The sequence below is a fragment of the Vombatus ursinus genome, unplaced genomic scaffold, assembly GCF_900497805.2.
Source record: "Vombatus ursinus unplaced genomic scaffold, bare-nosed wombat genome assembly UNPS02007724.1, whole genome shotgun sequence".
NCBI classification, from domain to species: domain Eukaryota; kingdom Metazoa; phylum Chordata; class Mammalia; order Diprotodontia; family Vombatidae; genus Vombatus; species Vombatus ursinus.
The window spans coordinates 1-21294 of record NW_020947502.1 but is presented as its reverse complement, the minus strand read 5'-3'; the positions used below and the strand labels follow the sequence as shown (position 1 = coordinate 21294).

Sequence of the window (21294 nt, the reverse complement as noted above, 5' to 3'; positions counted from 1 at the left end):
GTTGATTCTTTTTTAAATTTGCAGTTGTCTGGCTTTCACTTAGGACTGGCTCAGCATCAAGAATACCACCTAAGCAGTTGTTTTCCCATCTACCTTCTCTGCTGATGAATATTCTGATTGGAACATCTTGTATTCAGACCAAATATATGCAAAAGGCAAAATTAAGAGAAATTAAAACAGCATTTCTCTTATCCCTGAGATAGGCATATTTAGAGTATACATTGATATTCTGACTACAGATGGTTATTTAACTAGTGACCCAGAAGAAAATACTTTTGACTCTATAGCTTCATTTATTTTTTTTTAATTTCTTCATGCATATTACTTTTCTTTGAAAATGCCATAATCCTTTTTTCTTAATTTCAAATTAGAGACCTGAGGGTTAAGTTCATACTATAGAAATATCATTTGAGATTCTTGGATTTGAGGTGTCAATGCCCTTCCTCATTTGCCTTAAATTATATATTTACATGATTGCACATGTATAACCTATATCAAATTGTTCACCTTCTTAGGGAGAGAGGAGGTAAGAAAGGGAAGGAGAAAATTTGGAACTCAAAATTTTGAAAATTTGTGTGTTAAAAATTGTCTTTACATATAAGTGGGAAAATAAAATATTATTTTTTTAAAATGATATAGTTCTTCACCTGGTTATCTTTAGTCTGTGTATAATCATTTCCCCAAAGTCCTTTTTCTAAATTCTTATTTAATTCTATGTAAAGTTCAGATTGTTGCTTTGTAATACACTTGGGTTTTTTGTTTTCTAAGTTCATGGGTTTGATAAGAAGTCTACTTCAGAGTGATTTTTATTTTGGTTGTAGCTGGAAAAGAAGAAAAATTGCCAACTAACCAGAACATAAGGTGGCTGAAATGCTTTTAGGAAAAACTTGATGAAAGGGTTGCTGTAGTAATAGGAAGTTAACAGAATTGTTTTTGATTTTTAAAAATGACTTCATTTTAAGTGAGTTTGAATGATAATTTTTTTAGTCAGTAGCATTTAGTGAATGTCCACTGTCTACTAAGCATGACATAAGAGTCTCTTAAAAATGAAATACAAGGCACAAACCCTGCCTCTATGGAGCTTATCATCTAATGGAAGAATTAAAGCAAATAAATGAAAGGAATGTATACATATGTTCATAGTGACTGCAACTCTCACTGGATGATCTTTAATAAAGCCTTGAATGATGCTAAATCTTTACATTTGGCTTTAAAAAAAAAAACCTTATCCTCTCCATCCTTACACTGGGTTTAAATTAAGAGCATGGAGGAGATGGTGAGTTCAAGGGATTTGGGCAAGAAGGATTTTCTCCCAGGACTCTCAGCATGGATATACACAGATCAATTTCTCATCCTGTGTTCAGCTGGACACTAGGTTATAAACTGTGTTGATTGAGACATCCCCTCCTGTTTCATATCATATAACTCATTCATTTCAGCCACTGAGCCTAAATTACTGTTTGCTTTTCTTTCTTTCTCTGTGTTTTTTTTTTTTTAATGATAAGAACTTATATGGGGATGAAGTTAGTTTATCCGTGCTAGTGCTTTGATTTTTCTTTTCTCTTTCTCTTTGCCACAGTGGGTAACCAGTTAGGGGCCCTGGTACATCAAAGGTAAGCAGTGGGTTATGTTTTATTATTTATTGATTAATTCTAATTGTTTATTGATCCACCATCTGTACTGGAGTGTTAGAAAGTCAGAGGTTGAGAATGTGGAAAAACTATAGGCTAGATTTCTTTAAGGCTGAAGTTTTGGGGTTTTTGTGATTTTTGTGTTTTTCTTCAATAACCTTTTCTAAGAAAATTTCCTAAAGGGATAAATTTAATGTTTTTGAGTGTTAAAAACTTAAATATTATTATGCAAAATTATAGGACTGTCAGAATATTGGAGATTTTCTTTATCTTGATTTTACATTGAATAAAAAAGAAATATCAAATTTTTCTAGTGCTTTAGAAATCTTTAGCCTTTTCACCTTAGAAAAGTTCTCCTGGAATAAGTGATACAAGGTGATGCTTATGGTAGACAGGCAAGCTCAGGGTCTATTACATGGAAGTAGGAGGCTAGAAACCCATATTCTACTGGTAGGGACACACCAAGTGACCTTCAGTAAATAGTCACTTAACTCTTCTCTGCTGAAGTCTCATTAATAAAAAATACCTTCTGCATGCCTCCCTAAAAAAATGAGGCTTAATGAAATCATTGTAAGGTGCTTTTAATGCCTGAAAAAGAAATTCTGTCAAACAGAAATGTGTACAATGTATAAGAATGATACTAATACTAAAATAGAGATTTAAAATACATATGCAGGATTCCATTATAAAGTACCTTACTATGCCAAGGGTTCACTTATATTGTGTCAGGTTATATGACACAGAATTCAGCGATCTTACCATAATCTGAAAAGCCAAAAATGTGTCTGTTATTTTTGTCTTATAACACCAACATTTTAGTTATGTTCTACGGTATTATAAAGAAATGTTATGGGGCAGCTAGGTGGCACAGGATATAGCACCAGCCCAGGAGTCAGGAGTACCTGAGTTCAAATTTGACCTCTGACACTTACTAGCTGTGTGACGCTGGGCAAATCACTTAACCCCAATTGCCTTTAAAAGAAAAAAAAAAAGGTGTTAGAAAGGCTTGGGGGTAGGGCAGGTAGGTGGCACAGTGGATAGAATGCTGGGCCTGAAGTCTGGAATACTTATCTTCCTGAGTTCAAATCTGGCCTCATACACTTACTAGTTGTGTGACCCTGGACAAGTCACTTAACCCAGTTAGCTTCAGTTCCTCATCTGTAAAATGATCTGGAGAAGGAAATGGCATACCACTCCAGTATCTCTGCCAAGAAAATCCTAAATGGGGTCACACAGTCAGACAGGACTGAAACACTGAAGAACAACAACAAAAGAAGGGCCTTTCAAATTATTAACTACCACTGATGAACAGACTATTTCAAGAAAGTTTCATTCTGACCAGGTTTAAAAATATTTAATTGAACAAACCATTAACAATTAACAATTGAGATTTTTGTTTGAAATGAAAAAGACCAACTTCTCTATAGCATTTTGATCAGTCAAAACTATACTGGTAAAAAATGTTTACAATTATTTCCAAACTATTTATTCTGCACATTGACCCAATATTTTTGTTGTGACCTTATATTTTTATTCTCCAAAGAAGCTCAGAGCCAAAATTATACAAGGAGGTTGCTGGATAAGGCATGTGAATTTTCCTGTTGATTTAACTTTGGATTTTTTTCCTAGGTAAAACCCCAGTAATACTCACAGCAAATTGACTTGTGCCACATAAACACTTGCTTTTGCTGTAGCCTCCTGACTTTAGTAGGAATACATGTTTGTAGTTAGCATTATCTTCCCTATTGGGACAAAGCCTAATATGAAAGAAAACAATATCTTTGAATGTGTTCATGAAACTCAGTCTTAGCATCAATATTTCAAAAATAATTGGGAGGCCCAGAATTGCTTATTTTCAGATAGTATATGTAAATGCCAGAAATTACTTCTGCATCTACAAACCTAAGGATGTATGTTACAACAGAAGAGTCTCTCCCTGTGCTTTTATCACAGCTGCATAATGGGAAGAGCTTTTAACTATTGCATTTTTCCTAAGCATAGGACTTTTCACAAAAACATGTACTTTATTCAGTTCTTTCCATGGTGGTTAAAAATCCAGGGGGGGGGTGTGTGTGTGTGTGTGTGTGTGTGTGTGTGTGTGTGTGTGTGTGTGTGTGTGTGTGTGTGTGTGTGTGTGTGTGGTGTTTAAAAATGCCAGGGTTTTTTTTGGGAGGGGGTTCCCTAACTATCTGTATTATCTTCTTCAAAGGTAGATGTTTAGATTTAATTGCTTTCCAGGGTATTGCACGAATTGGATATTGTCTATAAGATGGTGTATGGGAAGTTAGGAAGTATTCCTGTTGCTTCATTTGAATGAATCAATGCAGTACTTGTCTTCAAAAGGACAAGGGGCGGGGGACATCTAAGACTCGATTGTGTGCTTTTTAACAGGAGTACTTGGAAAATGACCAGAGTAATTATTCCTTTCTACTCAACACTGATTAGAACTCCATTGGAAAACTATATTCAGTTTAGGGCCTCATACTTTAAAAAACCGAGGTAATTTGAAAGGAGGCCAAAGAGAAGTAAAAAGTTTGAAAACCAAGGCATATGTAGAAAAGTAGAATGATGTTTATTGGATCTGGAGAAAAGAATGCCAGAGGAGAAGTGCAAAGGTCACCCAGTACATAAAAGAATGTTATTAAGTAATCACAGACTAGTTACTCTTATTAGTCAAAGTGGGCAAAACAAAACATTTAAGAGTTAGACAGCAACAGGAAATGTTCAGATTAAATATGGGAGAAAAAAAAAACCCTAGCAATTAAAAGAGGTTTGGTAATTGAATAAGTTGCTAAAGTAGTCACCTATAATGGTAAGAACAGCAACTCACTCTGGGTACTTTTTTTCAATTCAAGTGATAGGGGGACAAGGTGCTTTATCTGAGTGACTTCGTATAATTTTAGGTCCATTGTCTAAACTTATGTTTAAAACTCTAGGCTTATGATGTTATCAGTTTAGGAGGAGATTGAGAATGAAAGATAGTCCAGAATTATTTTATTGACTTTGAAATGTTACTGACTTTTATTTATTTTATTGACTTTGAAATATTATTCATTTTTAGGGCAGTAATAACAGAAGAATTCAAAGTGCCTGATAAAATGGTTGGGTTCAGTAAGTATCTGGATTGCCCAATTTCCTAAGCATTTAATCATCCTTTTTACCTTATTCATTAAGAAATAAATGTTTACTTTATTAAGAGGCATGTTACCTCTTCTGAAACTAAACTGGTAACTTAAACAACAGTTACTTCGTGCTATAAGACAGTGCAGCTCTTTTATCCGACTGCTGGATGACTAGAACCAAACACCGTTAGAAATTTTTATGGCTGAAGTGGCTTGAATGAGTATCCCAAAACAGTATAATTTAGAAACAAAACTACCTGTCTCTTAAACAGTAGATTTATAGAATGTTAGAGTAGCAAAGGGACCTTAGTAATCAAGTCCTCTCCCATCCCTATTTTACTGTGAGCCCAAGTGGAAACTAAAAAGTAGATGCTGATTACTGTGGAAAGTCAGTTATGGGTGGCAAGTTCTGACCCTGTTCCACCTTGTTTCAGTTATCGGCCGGGGTGGTGAGCAGATTTCACGGATTCAGGCAGAATCTGGTTGCAAGATTCAGATTGCACCAGGTAAGAGCTTTTCTTTCTTATGACCCAATACATGCATGTTTTAAACTTAAGTCCATTTATCATCTTAGCTTGTTGCATAGAATTTATAGGATCTTGATCAAAACCTTTCCCTGAAACTAAGAGAGATAAATTTATTCCCAAATAGAAAACAAAGGCAATATTTATCATTGTCCTGGTTTTGCAAGTAGAATGGAAGATGGGGATCTAGTGGGGGCAAATCTCATTTGGCTTTACTTCTAGACTGGTAACACAAAATAGACCTGTGGCATTTTTATGCAACAGTAGCTCATCAGGACCTCCAGGATCTCTATTAGAGTATATTGCCTGACTCTACAGGTAATAAGACAAATCATGTGGTCCTTTGGGTTAGTGGTGATTGCAAAGGTCCTGAGTTACAGAACTGTGAAGATCACTGGTCTTGACCACCAATTTTCATTATTCTTAATGGCTAGTATTCTGGTTTCATCCATATTGGCCCATGTCAAACAGATTTCAGGAATATCTCCTAACAGTGTTTTGCTGTGGATAGACTCTTGGTAGTATGCCACATGTTCCTTATTTGTACCTCTCTGTTGAGGTTTATCACATCCTGCCTGATGTCACACTTATTTGTATGCTTGCTTATCCCCCTACTATGCCTTAAGCTCCTTAAAAGTCATGTAAGCCTTGTGCTACTTAGCTTTTCATTTTACTCATTGCCTAGTATTGGGGTAGAGAAGAAGGCAGATCCTAAAAGATGTGTTTTTTCTTTAGAGTATAGTTTGGGTTTAGATCTGATTAATATAGTAGGTGACGAGAAGTAGGGATAGATATTTTAATAGAGTAAATGTCTGTTAATGAAGCAAAATCTTATAATATTTTAAGATAATTTGTTAGCTAAAACCTTAGGTATAAATCATGCTGTATAGAATACTCTTTTAATTATTATACTAGAGGAAGACTTCAATTTAATTGTACTACATATGCATTCAAAGTATACGTAAGCGTATCAGTGTACTTAATTACTTAATGAAACACAATAAGGCATACGTAATATGTTGGTTGTCAAAAGACTAAATATTTATTATATGGTGTCCTAGAGATGGTCCCTTGTATTGATGATTTGTCAGATATTTATGCAATTAATATTGGTGACAACTGCTGTGCATCTCATTGGCCTTTTCATCAAGGATCTCAAAGCTCTTTGCAAACAAATAGCTGTTATCTCCCGTTACACATGAGAAAATTGAGGAATAAAATGATCATAGAATCGCAAAACTAAATCTGAAAGGACCCTCAGGCCTTTGAAGCCCTGGGAAGTTAAGTGACTTTGCCAAAGTTATACAGGTAGTAAGCTTCAAAAGCAGGATTTATAACCCAGTCCTCTTCAAAGACAGTGGTCTTTCCACTTAACCGTGCTAGTCAAGTAACATTACCACATATCACAGTAGGAGAAAAGGGGAGCTAAGAATAATAACTAGTGCTGACTCATAAATCTTTACTGGGTCCTCTAGATTTCCTTTGTTAAAAAGACTAATCTGCCAAATTAATATCCCAGCTACATATGAAAATTGAGAATCTTTTTACCAAGAGACTGGGATTTTTGAGGCTGCCTTAGATAACCAAGCACAGAAACTGAATCTATACACAGTAGTAAAGATGCTTAGTTGCCAGGCGCCCACCAATACACCTTATCTTCTTGATTCTTCTTGTAGAGAGTTCTGGGATTCCAGAGAGGCCCTGTGTACTTACCGGAACCCCAGAAAGTATTGAGTAAGTTAATTTTGTTTACTTTTTCCTTTTACTTTTCTTCCCCCTTCCCTAAAGAGGGGAGAAATGGAAGGGCAGAACTGTTACTAAACACTGTTAATTGGTGCTGTGTTACTAAACCACAACCAGCAAGTGCTGATGTATATAAAATTTGGGGTTGCCATACTATGGGCATTTCTCTGCTACCACATACTTAGAGTGTCATGAAGCCTGTGTTGAATTTCTCATAGCTATCATGATACCTCCTTTATGAACTAGGTTTTCAGGGTATGCACAGTTTTCCATGCTAAAGAACTCACTCTATTGGGTTGCTCAAATTGAGTCTTATCTTACTGGTGTTAGTATGATACTTCTTCCTGAAAGGGTTATTTTGAAATTATCTAGGTGACACTGCATAGCATCATATTATCCATTCTAAGTTCGATCCTGTTGCCTCTTTTTGATCCAAATGAATTTGGATCTCTGATTTCCTGTTTCATTCAGAGGACCATCTGGGTAGTCTAGAATTGGGGAGGGGTGGTAGGAGTAAGGACCTGTAGTAGCTTTAAGAAAAGAACTGTTTTCCATTCCTGTTACAAGTAATTGAGCTTTACAGACACCAGTTTTCAATCTCATGGAACTGAAGATCGTTGTGGAAAAAGTGCTAATTTGGAGGAATCTCTCTCCCTCCCTTTTCTCTTTTTTCCTCTATCCTTTTTCTCTGACTCTCTTATCTGTGTTTCCCATATCAATCTTCTGTCTCGGTTTCTCTGTGTTCTCTCTTTCTTTCTCTGTCTCTTTTTCATCTCAGTCTTCTTTCTATTTCTCTCCTCTCTGTCTCTCTCCTCCTGTGAGTGCTCATCTGTATCTCACAGTCTCTCAGTCTACAGTTATATGTGGTTTGTGGACAAAGGCGGGTTCCAGATTATGTCTCTCAGTAGGCAGAGTTGTTTCATTATTTCCACTGCTCACAGATTTATAGAAAAGTTTAAATTTATTTTACAATGTTACAAGCAGTGACCCAGAACAAGTGTCACTGGTGAGTATACATTATAGGGCAAACAATATGGTTTTCCTGGCAGCAAAGCATTTTTCTTACGGCAATGGTTAGTCCAGAACTAAAGCAAAATATTAAGAAGAAGCTGTACTTGAGGAACACGTGAGGAGGAAGCCAAAAGCAGGTTCTCAGCCCTAAAAGTTTAGATCAGACAACTGATCAATACCAGCAGCTGAAGAAAACCTGAATTTTGGAGGTTTTTTCCCCCATATCCTTATTGCTCTATTAACTGGACTCTTCTCCAGATTCTTACTGCAAAGTGTTGAGTAACACATATTTATAGCATGTAGGAAGATAGTTGAATTTTCTTAGCTAGACTGTTAAGTAACTTAGGTGACTAAAAAAAAAGAGATGTGGGGGGAGATACAGACAGACACTGCTGCTTCTCGCTACAAAAAACCAAGCTGATGGTTCCTAACTTCAGCAAAGAAGTCAAAGTAGTTAAATGAATTGAAGAAGAGTTTGAAATTTAGGAATGAATCATACTAGTAACCTTTACTCTTTTTTCTTCCTATCTCTCTGTTTTTACATTTCCTGCTCTGGCCTCCTTCTCTTACCTCTATCCTAGTTCTTTTTTTCCTCTCTGATATACAAACTGTTTTGTTTAATGGTAGTTCTCTTTTGGTCTTCCCTCAAAGACAAGCCAAGCGACTATTGGGACAAATTGTTGATCGATGTCGGAATGGACCTGGATTTCATAATGATGTAGATGGGAATAACACAATCCAGGAGATTCTCATCCCTGCATCTAAAGTGGGGCTAGTCATTGGCAAAGGAGGAGAAACCATAAAGCAGTTACAGGTATGCGACCTTAGTAGATTCAGAAACTTATTCCCTTCTCAGGAAATGTGTCTTTAAAGCCATTCTCTGCCTTTTTACTCTCATAGGTTTTTTTCTTTTTATATCATTATTTTTCCTCAGTATTTTTCCTCTGCCCCCTCCCAGGGAGCCATCCCATATAACAAACAGTATATTTTAAAAGACAAAAAAAAAAGAAAAAGAAGAGGAAAAATCAGTGCAACCAGTCAGTATATTGAAAAAGTCCAAAAGTGTGTACATTGTGTACCACCTGTGGACTTCCCACCTCTGCAAAGGGTTGGGTTGGAACTCTTCTTTTTGAGGCATGCATGTTCTTTATAATTTTGCAACATTCAGTTTTGATTTTTCTGTATGTGTTTGTTCTTTCCATTTATATTGTTGTAATCCTTGTGTATATTGTTTTCTTGACTCTGTTTACTTCATTGTGTATCATTTCATGTCATGCTTTCCATGCTTTTCTGTACTTACCATGATCATCATTTCTTACAGCTCAGTAATATTCCAGTACAATCAACATACTTCATTGTGTTTAGCCATTCCTCAAATGATGGGCACCTGCTTTGTTTCCAATTCTTTGTATCACAAAAACTACTGCTATAAATATTTTGGTGTATATAAGGACTTTCTTATCAGTAGTCTCCTTGGGTTGTAATATATAAGCTTGATAATGGAATCTCTGGGTCAAAGCAGTATGGACATTTTAGTCACTTTATTTGCACAATTCCAAATTGCTTTCCAAAATAGTTGTACTAATTCACAACTCCACCAACAATGAATCAATGTACCTATCTTCCCATAATCCCTCCAACATTGACTTTTGCCATCTTTTGTCATCTTTGCCAGTTTTCAGGGTGTGAGATGAAACCTCAGAGTTGCTTTGATTTATATTTCTCTTATTAGAGATCTGAAGCATTCTTTCATTTGCACAAGAGTTTGCAATTTTTCTTTTGAGTAATGTTTATTCATATACTTTGAACATTTATCCGTTGGTCTTGTATGTATTTATTAATTATTTATGTATCTTGGATACCAAAACCTTATCAGAGAATTTTGATACAAAGATTTTTTTTTTTCACTATTCAGCCACTTTTCTTATTCTAGTTGCATTAATTTTGTCTGTATGGAAGCTTTTAACTTACATATAATCAAAGTTACTTACTTTTGCAACTGCTTGTATCTCTTGTTTGGTTAAGACTACATCTCCTACCCATAGCTATGAGGAGTATATGATCTGTTTCTCTTTTAATTTTTTTGTAATATGTTCTTTAATATTAAAGTGATGTATATTTTCAAATATATTGTAAAATATTGTTTAATATGTTGGCCTAAGCCTAATTTCTGCCATACTGCTTTCCATTTTTCCCGGCAGTTTTATTTATAAAATAGAGAGTTCTTTCCTAAGTATTTTATGTTTAGGGGTTCCTTGAACACTTGGTGATTGAGTTCTGTTAGTTTTGATTCTCCCTTATCTAGTTTGTTCCACTGATCTACCTCTCTCTCTTTTTTTTTTTTTAAACCAACACCAGGTGGTTTTGATGACTGCTGTTTTATAATATAGTTTGAGTTCTGGGAGTGCTATTCCCCCTTCATCCCTATCTGGTAGGCTTTTTCAAGAATATCTGAATCACAGTGGCTGGAATTTCACTGGACTCCTAATAGATGTTTCTGCATATCTTGTGTTATATTTCATAACACAAAAACTATACCTTGTGTCTTCTACCAGAGAAAAATTGGAGTTCGTGTGTACTGGCAATGTTTCATATGCATTTTCTTATACAGCCATTTAGAGAATAAAACTTTATTAATATTGTTTTAGTAATTTGATGTTCACCAGGTACCACAAATTAATTGTGTTCATATATACAGTCTAAATGCCCTGGGGAAAGGAAAGGAAAGAAATCAAGTTTTTGGATATAGTTTGGTTTATCCCACTGTCTTAGATGTTAATACTTGAGAGCTGTCTAGAAATAGCAACATTTCTGTATTCACACTGAATCAGAATTGATTACCAAAAGTCTAAATGTTACTTAAGTGGTAAAGTCAATGCTAATTTCACATGTTAATTATTCAGGAGAGGCATAACTGTATAATGAAAAGAGTACTTGATTTAGAATCAGAAGACCCAGGTTCAGTCTTCAGTTCTAACATTTTCTGTGGGCGAGTCACTTAATCTCTCAGGGCCCTCAGTTTTCTCATCTGTAAAATGGAAATTAAAATATTGGCATGAGCTACCACTTAGAAATATAGTAAGGAAAGTATTTTGTGAGCCTTACAGTACTATATAAATCTGTGCCACTATTATTATTGATCTTAAAGTGATTTTGTGTGCCCTATTAAAAATTATGTTTCCATGCTGTGTGTTCTTCATAGGAGCGAACAGGTGTGAAAATGATAATGATCCAAGATGGTCCTTTGCCCACTGGAGCAGACAAACCCCTTCGTATTACTGGAGACCCATTCAAAGTACAGGTAAACTTACCAGGAAAACTTTTTATGGAGTTATTATGTAGTGGCGATGGTATATCTGTATGGCTGTATGACTAAATTACTATTACTCTTGTATTTTATTATTTCTGTTCACTCTGTTTTATAAATGTTATATTAAACAAATATGAGATGGAATTGCTGCTTTTATGACACTAAGCTGCCTCTGAAAATAGGTATTCATTTTATCCAGTTAATCTGTTCTGTCATATTGGGTTTGAGAGTTTAGTTGTGGGAAAAAGCTTAACAGAGTTCTGGGCATCATAAGACATAGATAACCCTGCTTACCCTGTGGCAGCAAGGGACAGACTTTCATTAGTTTCTCCAGTATTTGAAATGGATTTGTTCTGTATTCCCACATCTAATCCACCTTGTAACCAGTGGCAGACATTTAAGACACTTTGACTAGGGCTATAGTTGTGAATTCTTTGGCCATAAAACAGAACAAAGCCAAATAGTCTGTGTAGGTATTAAGGATATGGCCTTGGCCTCAGCAGCATAATACTTTACCATTGAACAACCAACCATAGATATAAGGTGACATAAAATCAGATAGTGGCAAAGCCAGGTGTTTAGTTATAGAATAGAAAAATGAGGCTGATCTGAAGTTCGAGGGAGAGTCTTAATTTGGTTTCTGAAGTGTTTCTCCCTTTTTTGAGTGTTTTGGCATTGGAATGAAGAAAGTTGATCTTCACAAAGAACAGAGCAGCTTTTGGAGGTAGCATTTAATTGGAGGAACTGGAGCTCTCACTCCTAAGAGGTTAACTTCTGCCCACCTGAGGCTTCGGGAAGCAGCAAAGTTGTTTTATTTAAAACAGAGGTTCTAACTTTATTAATCTTGGTACAACAAGAGATCACTGCACAGCTCTTTTTCTTTGGGAGTGTTGTATTACAACCTAGTGGAAACTGCCAGTTTTTTAAGAAGTTTGTTCACTTTGTGATACTACTACACAGTTAAGCACAGATTTATAAAACTTATAGTTTTTCAAGACCAATAACTACAATAACATTGTAGGACAAGATTGAGTAGTTCTGAGTACACTGCTTTTCTTCCTTAGGCTCTAGTTAGGGTAAAGAGCCTGTCATTTCACTTGTCAGATCCATAAACTGTCTTTTAAAAAAAAAAAAAAGGAATATCTCATTATTGAGGAGTTTACTTTTTCATTTTGGATTGCATAAAGACATTATTTTGCTTCTTTAGTAAACTAATACGTATTCTACTGAGGTTTTATTATGCATCTGTGCCATTGAAATTATGGGGTGGTGAAAGACCAAACTTGATGGTATTTTGCGGCTTTTTTTAATGTAAACAGTTCCTTTCTTAAGAATTCATGTCATCAAGGGCAGCTAGGTAGCCCAGTGCATAGAGTGCCAGGCTTGGAGTCAGGGAAGGCCTGAGTTCATATATAGCCTCAGACACTTCCTAGTTGTGTGACCCCGGACAAGTCACTTAACCCTGTTTGCCTCTGTTTCCTCATCTGTAAAACGAGCTGAAGAAGGAAATGGCAAACCACTCCAGTATCTTTACCAAGAAAACCTCTAGTGGGGTCATAAGGTTTCAGATATGACTGAAACAACTAAACAACAAGCAACAATTCCCCTTGTTCAACAGTACTCTGGGGCCTCGTAGACACCCCCATGCTCTTCCCTGGCCTTGGGCCCTACGCCAGTCCTCTAAGAAATAGGGAGAATTCATGTCATCAACTCTTCCTCTCCATATGTGATCCTTTTGTTGTAATTATTGTCTGAAAAATAGCCCAAGATCAATAGATGAGAGGTGTTGCAATAATTTGCAACAAAAAAGAAAAAGCCATGCAACTGCCTTAAACTTTTTTTTAATGGAATCAAAGTTTTTGGTTTGGGCACTCGGCTATCTCAGGGAGTGATGGTTGTCATATAGTGTGACCCTTTTAAAACACAGGTGCTGAGAAATAAACAAATTTTAAGGTAAATTGTACCTTTACTTTATTTCATCTGTGTGTAGGGAGAACAAAATGTAGCCTTTGATACAGCTAAATCTATGTAATAATCAGAATTCTACTCTATTTTTATTTTTTTTGTTTTTGTTTTTGTTTTTTTGGCTAGGCAGTGGGGTTAAGTGACTTGCCCAGGGTCACACAGCTAGTAAGTGTTATGTATCTCAGGCCAGATTTGAACTCAGGTCCTCCTGAATCCAGGGCTGGTACTCTATCCACTGCACCACCTAGCTGCCCCTCTACTCTATTTTTAAATAGGATTTGTAGTAGCTGCAATCAGTTATCTTTGACTTTCCAAATAGTAGTTGAACTGTAGCAGATGGCTTTTTTTTTAAACTTATAAGTATTTATCCTTGTTACCAGAATTTTTCTTTCAAATTCCTAGTTTTGTTTCTGCCATATTCAATGTCATTGCTGTGTTATACATAGCCCCACAATGATGTTTTCCATTCCATAGGAGTCTTCCTGAAATAAGATGTTTCAGAAAACCATTCAGAAACCAGGAGTAGCATGTCAGAAACATTTTCTTGGGAAGATTAGTAATCAAAAGTTAGGCCAAGTAGACTTTTTTAATCCAACTAGGGTTGAAACATAGCTTTGGACAATAGAAGGAATGGTGCAATTATTTTCAGGTCTGGTGAGTATCTGCTTCTTTCTCCCCCCTTCCCGAAACTGTACCAAATCACCTCTCTTCACTCCCACGTTCCTTTCAAGCCATTTTATCAGTAATTGGAAAAGACTGTCAGATGTTGAACAAATATTCATGCCATGTGCCCCGCTTTCTTAATGCATTTGTTATTTGTGTTTATGCAGCAAGCAAGGGAAATGGTACTAGAGATTATCCGAGAAAAGGATCAAGCTGACTTCCGAGGCGTGCGCAGTGATTTCAGCTCCCGAATGGGAGGGGGCAGTATAGAGGTACACTTGAATTAGAAATTGTAATTGTTTGCTATCATGGGAAAAGGAATGAAGAAGGTCTCCTAGTGGGCATAGTAACAGTCAAATCCTTCCCAGTGGTTATTCATCATTTTCAGTGAATGGTGCTATTCACACCTCTTGTTTATAAATGTAGGTAGGTGGTATGTTTCTGTGCATAAACACCTTTCCCTGATTTCTGAGATGTAACAGGAAAACTCGAGAGGCTCAACGCTTTTTTTGAGTACTGCAGCTTAAGTGTTCAAGTTCCAAAGAACCTGTTTTTATATGTGGAAACTTTGAAGACTATTTCATTAATGTGATAGAGTGGAATAGTTTTTATGCTATAAAATAATGATGTAAAAATCAAATCATCCCCAAGTATATTTCATGGCTTCTGCATCTGCAGTTCATGCTTATGTTTTTCTCCTAGCTTTATTGAGATTTTGTTTCTGTTCTTTCTCCTCTAAGGTATCTGTGCCTAGGTTTGCCGTTGGTATAGTAATAGGAAGAAATGGGGAAATGATCAAAAAAATTCAGAATGATGCTGGTGTAAGGATTCAGTTTAAACCAGGTTGGTTATAATGTCATTCAGAAATCTTATTATTTACCTCTAGTTGCCAGATATCTGGCAAAAAGAATGTGTCCTCCTTTCCACATATGCATCCTTTGACTGACTGAGATGTTTTATTTTGCCTTTTTTGTGTTGTGCAGTTTCACAGTTAAACTATTCTATTTTATTTATATTCTTTTTTTTCTTTTTTGTATTCAGTTTTTTAATTCTATAACCAGTTTAAAGTTGTCATTATGTAAAATATTGATTAGGGTTTTTTTTTTTCTTTACAAGGACTTGTTTATACTTGAATACACCAAAAAAAGTGTTACAGAAATGCCCAAGGCTTTGCCTGTCTATAAATCAGTCACTCAAATATTTTTTAAAAACCTACTGTGTGCTAGACAGTCTTCTAGCCACTGGAAATACAAGTACAAAGAATGGAAGCAATCCTTACTTACAGTGAGCTTATATTTTATTGGAAGGAAATAACTATATATAAAAATATATACAGTGGTCACTGACTTCCATTTTTGGTAATTTTAGTATAATTACATATCAGTTCAACTTTTGCCTCCCTTGAGGTTGGGACATTTTAATTTAGTCTCTCACTTCTTGTTCCACAGATGATGGGATTAGTCCTGAAAGAGTTGCACAGGTCATGGGACTTCCAGAAAGGTGTCAACATGCAGCACATGTCATCAGTGAGCTTATTATTACAGCACAGGTGGGTTCTGTTCTCTGGGATCAACCATTTTAGCCACTCAAGTGGAAAATGGTCAACATTTCTATCAGTGAACTATACAACATTTTAGAGGTTCCACTTAAAAGTTTGCATTTTATGAAATGAATTTATTTGTAATTCAGGTCTTCACTTCTACCTTTCCTGCAACCCACTTATTCCCTCTTTCATGCAAAAAAAAAAAATTTTTTTTTTCTTTTATATAGTCAACTCTTGGTTATCTCCAGTGGGTTGGGAAAAACTGTACCATGTATAGAATATCAATTTCTAAATAATTGAAATCTAATACACTTAATACTAAAACAGTACTAAATACCAAAACAACATAATTTTTGATTCAGAAAGCTCTTCAGGACCTTTCCAACTCTCAAGAATTATCATTTTGAATATAGTTGAGGCAGGGAAAAATTACTCTTTTGTAAATCTCAAAGTACTCCACAAATGTGAATTGTTATTGATACAGTTTAACAAATAATATTTATTAAGGCATTATGATAGTTGCTGAGAATACAGAGACAAAAACAAAGGAACTTACCTTGTCCTGAGATGAGTTAAATACAAGATAATTTGAAGAGGGAGATAGCATTAAAACTGGGGAAGATGAGATCAGGCTTCACAGAGGAAATGGTGCTGGAGCTGAGCATTAAAAGGGAATGTAAAGATTCTAAGAGCATTCTAGACATGAGGGATAGCTTGTGTGAAAGGTGTCCATTAGACTTAATCTATGGACTCTGTAATATCAAATAATCAGTAATTTTCTTTAGAGGGGAGGTAGTATGATATAATAAGGAGTCACTTCACTTCCTTATGGTTCAGTTTCCTTAGTTATAAAATGAGAGGGTTGGACTTAATGTCTTCAGAATACCTTCTAGTTGTTCATCTATGATCATAATAATGAAAGCATTAGACTCAAAGTCAGCAGGGTTGGGTTATTGTCCTGGCTATGCCACTGATTTGCCTTGTGGCCTTAGGCAAATCACTTCCTCTCTCTGGGCCTCAGTTTCTGGTTTTTTTTTTAAATAAAGGCATTGGACAAGATGACCAGAAGGTTTCTTCTGCTCTTGTAGACTGTTCCATTTAGCATTGCTCAAGACATTATAAAGGAAAATAGAGAAGTATGAAACGTGGACGTTCAGTCATGGAATTCCTCTTCAGGAGTCGTCTTCAGGGGGCTTCATGTTGCCCCTGAGATAAAATATAAACTCTGTATATAGTTTAGAGCTTTTAAAGCTCTATTCAACCTGGGCTTTACTGAAACCAACATTATTGGGCCTTGCTCAGTCTGCCAAACTCTTTGATCCAGTCAAACTGGCCTTCTCTCTGGTTCCTCTCTTAGCTCCCCACCTTTACACTTGCCCTTCCCCATGCATACTCCCCCAAGAAATACACCTCAGCCTCATAGAGTCCTTTCTTCCTTTAATACAACTCAGGCACCACCTTCTACGTGAAACCTTTCTTTATCCCCCCCCCCCCCCCAACTCCTAGTATTCTCCTTCCCAAACTACCTTGTATTTAACTACTTTATATATGTATTCGTACGACTTGGAATTGTTTCATTCTTTGTATTTGTACCCCTGCAGCCTGGCACATAGTAGGAACTTAACAAACATTTGTCAGTAATTGAAGTATTTATTAAAAGCACACTGGGGCTACAAGTAAAATGAATGAAACAATCCCTATTTGCAAAGAGCTTCCATTTTAATGGGAGAGACAACAAAGACATATAAATATGTACAGAGTAATAACAAAGAAAATGAATAAAAATAAATACAGAGAGGTTTGAGAGAGAGAGCACTAATAGTTGACAGGATAAGGAAAGACTTCATGTAGAATCTGGTGTTCAAACTTCATCTTGACAAAAGAGAGGGCTTTTTTGAGTTAGAGGTGAGGAGAGAGTTTATTCCAGGTGTTAGGGAGTGGCTAGTATACAGGAATGGAGATGGAGCTCCATGTATGAGGAAGAGGCCAATTTAGCTGGGTCACAGTGTGGGATAGGGAATAATGTGTAATGAGGGTGAGAATATATGTTAGGGCCAGTCTGTAAAGGGCTGTAAAAGCTAGGCTATAATATAGCTAGGCTATAAGAAATGTCTAATAGGCAATTGGTAATACAGGTTTGAAGCTCAGATCTAAAGACTGAGCCTGAATATGGAGAGCTGGGAATCATGATCATGGAGATGATCATTAAACTCATAGGAACCAAGAGAGAAAAACTGAAGGCCTAGGGGTAGAGTCTTGGGGTTTTTAGATGATATGATATACCAGTAAAGAAAACTGAAGACTGAACAGTTAGGTAGGAAGGGACCCAGGAGAAGGGATAATGTTATAATATCCCAGAGAGGAGAGAGTACAGAAATGAAAAATGAAGTCAACATCATCAAATGTAGCAGATAGGCTGAGAATAAAGATTGAAAAAAGGCCTTCAGATTTGCCAATTAAGACACAGTGTAGTAACTTTGGAAAGGGAGTTAGGAAGCCAGATTGCAAAAAATTGAGAAGTGAGTGAGTGAAAGGAAAGACAGTAATCAACACAGCTTTTTCAAGGAACTTGACTGAGAAAGGGAAAGGAGAGATGTGGGATCATACCTTGAGGGTCTAATGAAGATTTTATGGACTGGTATATTGACTTAAGTGTGTTTGAAGGCAAAAGGATAAGGATCCATAAATAGAAATTGAAAATTGGGGAGTCGGAAGAGGAAGTAAGTTAAATTTGTAATCTGCTAAAGAAGACAAAATGAAACAGAATTGATCCCATGTAAAGGTCCTGGCCTTGGGAAGGACAAGGGCCACCTCATTATCAGAGACTTGGGGCAAAAGAGGAAGAGAGTAAGAAAATGATGTCAAGGAGTTTTGAGATGAAGAGAAGACATCTTACATTTTGAATGGCCCCAGTTTTCTCAGTAAAAGGGTGAGGTCCTCAACTGAGGGGGGTGGGGAAGGGGATGTTAGAAGCTTGAGAAGAAAAAAGATTTGGGAAATCTTTTGTGGAGAGTGAGTCTTGTTGTTCAGTCGTGTCAGACTCTTTGTGACCCCATTTAGGGTTTTCTTGGCAAAGATACTAGAGTGGTTTGCCATTTCCTTTGTCAGCTCATTTTACAGATGAGAAAACTGAGGCAAATAGTATTAAATGACTTGCCCAGGGTCACACAGCTAGTAAGTGTCTGAAGTCAGATTTGAACTCAGGAAGATGAATCTTCCTGACTTCAGGCCTGGTATTCTATCCACTGTGCTATCTAGCTGATTAGGGAGTCAGGAAAGAATAAAAAAAGATTGCCTTCAAGAAGCTTCTCTTTTTTGTTAGTGTCTCTAGAAGTGGCTTTTTAAAAATTAGTCCCTAATGTCAACTTGCCTTGTCCATTTGTGTAGAGTATGAAAACAATCAACTTACCTGATTTGGAGGGTTTCTAGATAAATGTGCAGCTTACTCTCACAAATAAAAGAAAACTTTGTCAACAGTGGACATTTTTTTTTTGCCATTCTGAGTTGATGTGGTAAAGCAGCACCATCTCATGAAAGAGAGGAAAGAACTGCAGCCTGATCGCATTTGCTTTTAATGTCACCATTTTGAAATGCTGCAGGACCAAAGTGTTTGACATAGTAGACAGTGATTGGAGTGGGATTTGTGCACTCTGAATGTTAAAAGAAATCTTCTTCTGTAGATGCCTGTCTTTGCACACTGTTCTGTGATCACTGAACAGTGTGAAACTGTGTTTCAGAGAAGTCTTCTCTCCAGCATCAGACTGTGGGTAAAGGGGACAGCTCTTGTCCCTTTCAGAACTTGCCTTCAGTGGTCACCGTTTAACACATCTTTGTGCTGGCCCTTGGGAGTGGCATTGCAGATAAAAAGAAAAAAATAATCCTTTGATTCTTCCTGCTTGTTAGATTGCAAGGTCTTCTGAATCATAGAGCATTGTCTGTATGCCAACCTAGTTGGGGGAGGGTTAGAAACCATAAACTGTCACTCAGGCTTCACTTTCAAATGCCGATAGCTCTTTAGTGTCTAACGTCTGACTTCTGATAATCACAGCATGTGTTAGCCACAGGAAAGAAACCTCAAGGCTGGATAAAACCAGGCTCTCAGTTCTGACAGATCAGGTCCAGCAATTAAAACACAGGAACAAGGTAGTTGAGCTTTTAACTTTTGAGTTTATCCAAACACTTTTTTAATTTCAATATATTTATAGTGTTTATTTATATTTACATGCATTTATCTGCTCAGTTCCTCCTCTGATGGTGATTTGAATTAATTCCATTTTTATGGAAACCTTAACAGTCAGAAACATGGGAAAGTGCCTTGCTTCTCCATACCTAGAGGTACAGCATTGATTATTTAGCCTGTCATTTAACCTCACTTTTAGTAGAAGAAACTAAAAATTAGTGGTGGTGGTAGTTGTGAGTGGTGAGAGTAGTCACTAAAACTTTGCTTTCCTCCCAGGAACGTGATGGTGTAGGAGGTATCTCTGTACCCAGAGGAAGAGGTCGTGGCCGAAGTGATTGGAGTGTCGGGACACCTGGGGGGCTGCAGGAGGTCACCTACACAGTCCCAGCAGACAAATGTGGCCTTGTTATAGGCAAAGGTAAGAAAACCCTACTGGATTTTCATTTCCTTTTTCACACCACCTCACACCAATACCTCTAGAGTCTGAATTTGTTTAATTAATTCCATTTCCCTGCCTAAAGTTATCTCCTCCAGCTTCGTCATTTTACTGATCAATCAACAAGCATTTATTAAGCACCCTACCATATTCTAGGCCCTGGGATACAAAGACAAAAGAAATGGGCCTTGCCCTCAAGGAGCTCACGTTTTTTTGTGAGGGGGCTGAGGCTCAGAGTGCCTTGCCAAAGGTTATGAGTTGGCAGCCAGGCCCAGCATCAAGTCTTGTGACTCCATATTTTTCATTCATTCTCCTACATCTAGGTGTATTGAGCTAGTTTGAATTGTTAAGAAAATGGTGTTGAACTTAACTTTCAAATAATTTGAATCATTAGGTAGGATATTTTTCTTAGATGAAAACCTCTCAGGAGTGATGTCACAGCTTCTTAGAGAGCATGAGACCAAGAAGTCCTGGATTCAGGTTCTGCCTCTGACACTGATTACCTGTGTAACCATGGAAGGCAAGTCAGCCTTTCAGATCCTCAGTTTCCCTACCTATAAAATGGCAGTGGTAATACTTAGAGTATCTGCTGTGTAAAATCGTTGTGAAGATCAAAGGAGATCACATTCATAAATTGCTTTGCAAACTTTTAAGTGCTGTAGCAACCTCAGTGGTTGTTCTTGGACCATAGACTGTTAGAGGAAGGAATCTAGGCACTTCATTTCATAGGTGAGGAAATCGAGGCCCAGAAAAGGAGTCTAGCAAATGACCAAGCACTGATTAGAACCCAGGATTCCTGACTTATGCTTTTTGTCTTAGACCACACTGCTTGTCCTAACTGCATATGGTATTTTGGCTTTGATGACACGGCATGTGAAACTAGCTTTTATTTTTTTTTTTTCAGCACTTCTTAAAATGAGCAACAGATACCCTGTAAAGAAAAATTAAAGTGGATGGGTTGTAGCCAATTTTGTAGAGAACATTAGCTAAAATTCACATGAATAATTGGCAGTCTCCTTATCCTCATCCTTTAGTATGTGTTGTGGGAAATATGTAGCACACAGTTCTTGGTTATCTCATACTTTTTAACTTCTATATAGACATCGAGGAGACAAGTTGAATGGAGCAATAAGGATCTAAATACAAGTCTAGAGAATATTGTTCCT

The 21294-nt window shown here is 36.7% G+C and overlaps 1 protein-coding gene across 1 annotated transcript; it reads left to right on the top strand.

Annotated features, from left to right (window-relative positions):
- The first annotated feature begins 1583 nt into the window (after positions 1-1583).
- Positions 1584-20172, top strand: LOC114033974 (far upstream element-binding protein 3-like). Its single transcript, XM_027849610.1, has 10 exons — positions 1584-1613; positions 4693-4742; positions 5188-5259; positions 6954-7011; positions 8683-8845; positions 11234-11332; positions 14137-14241; positions 14710-14812; positions 15418-15518; positions 19969-20172. Exons 2-10 carry the CDS (start codon positions 4730-4732, stop codon positions 20170-20172), a joined length of 918 nt encoding a protein of 305 aa, XP_027705411.1. The 5' UTR covers positions 1584-1613; positions 4693-4729.
- The last annotated feature ends 1122 nt before the right edge of the window (positions 20173-21294 follow it).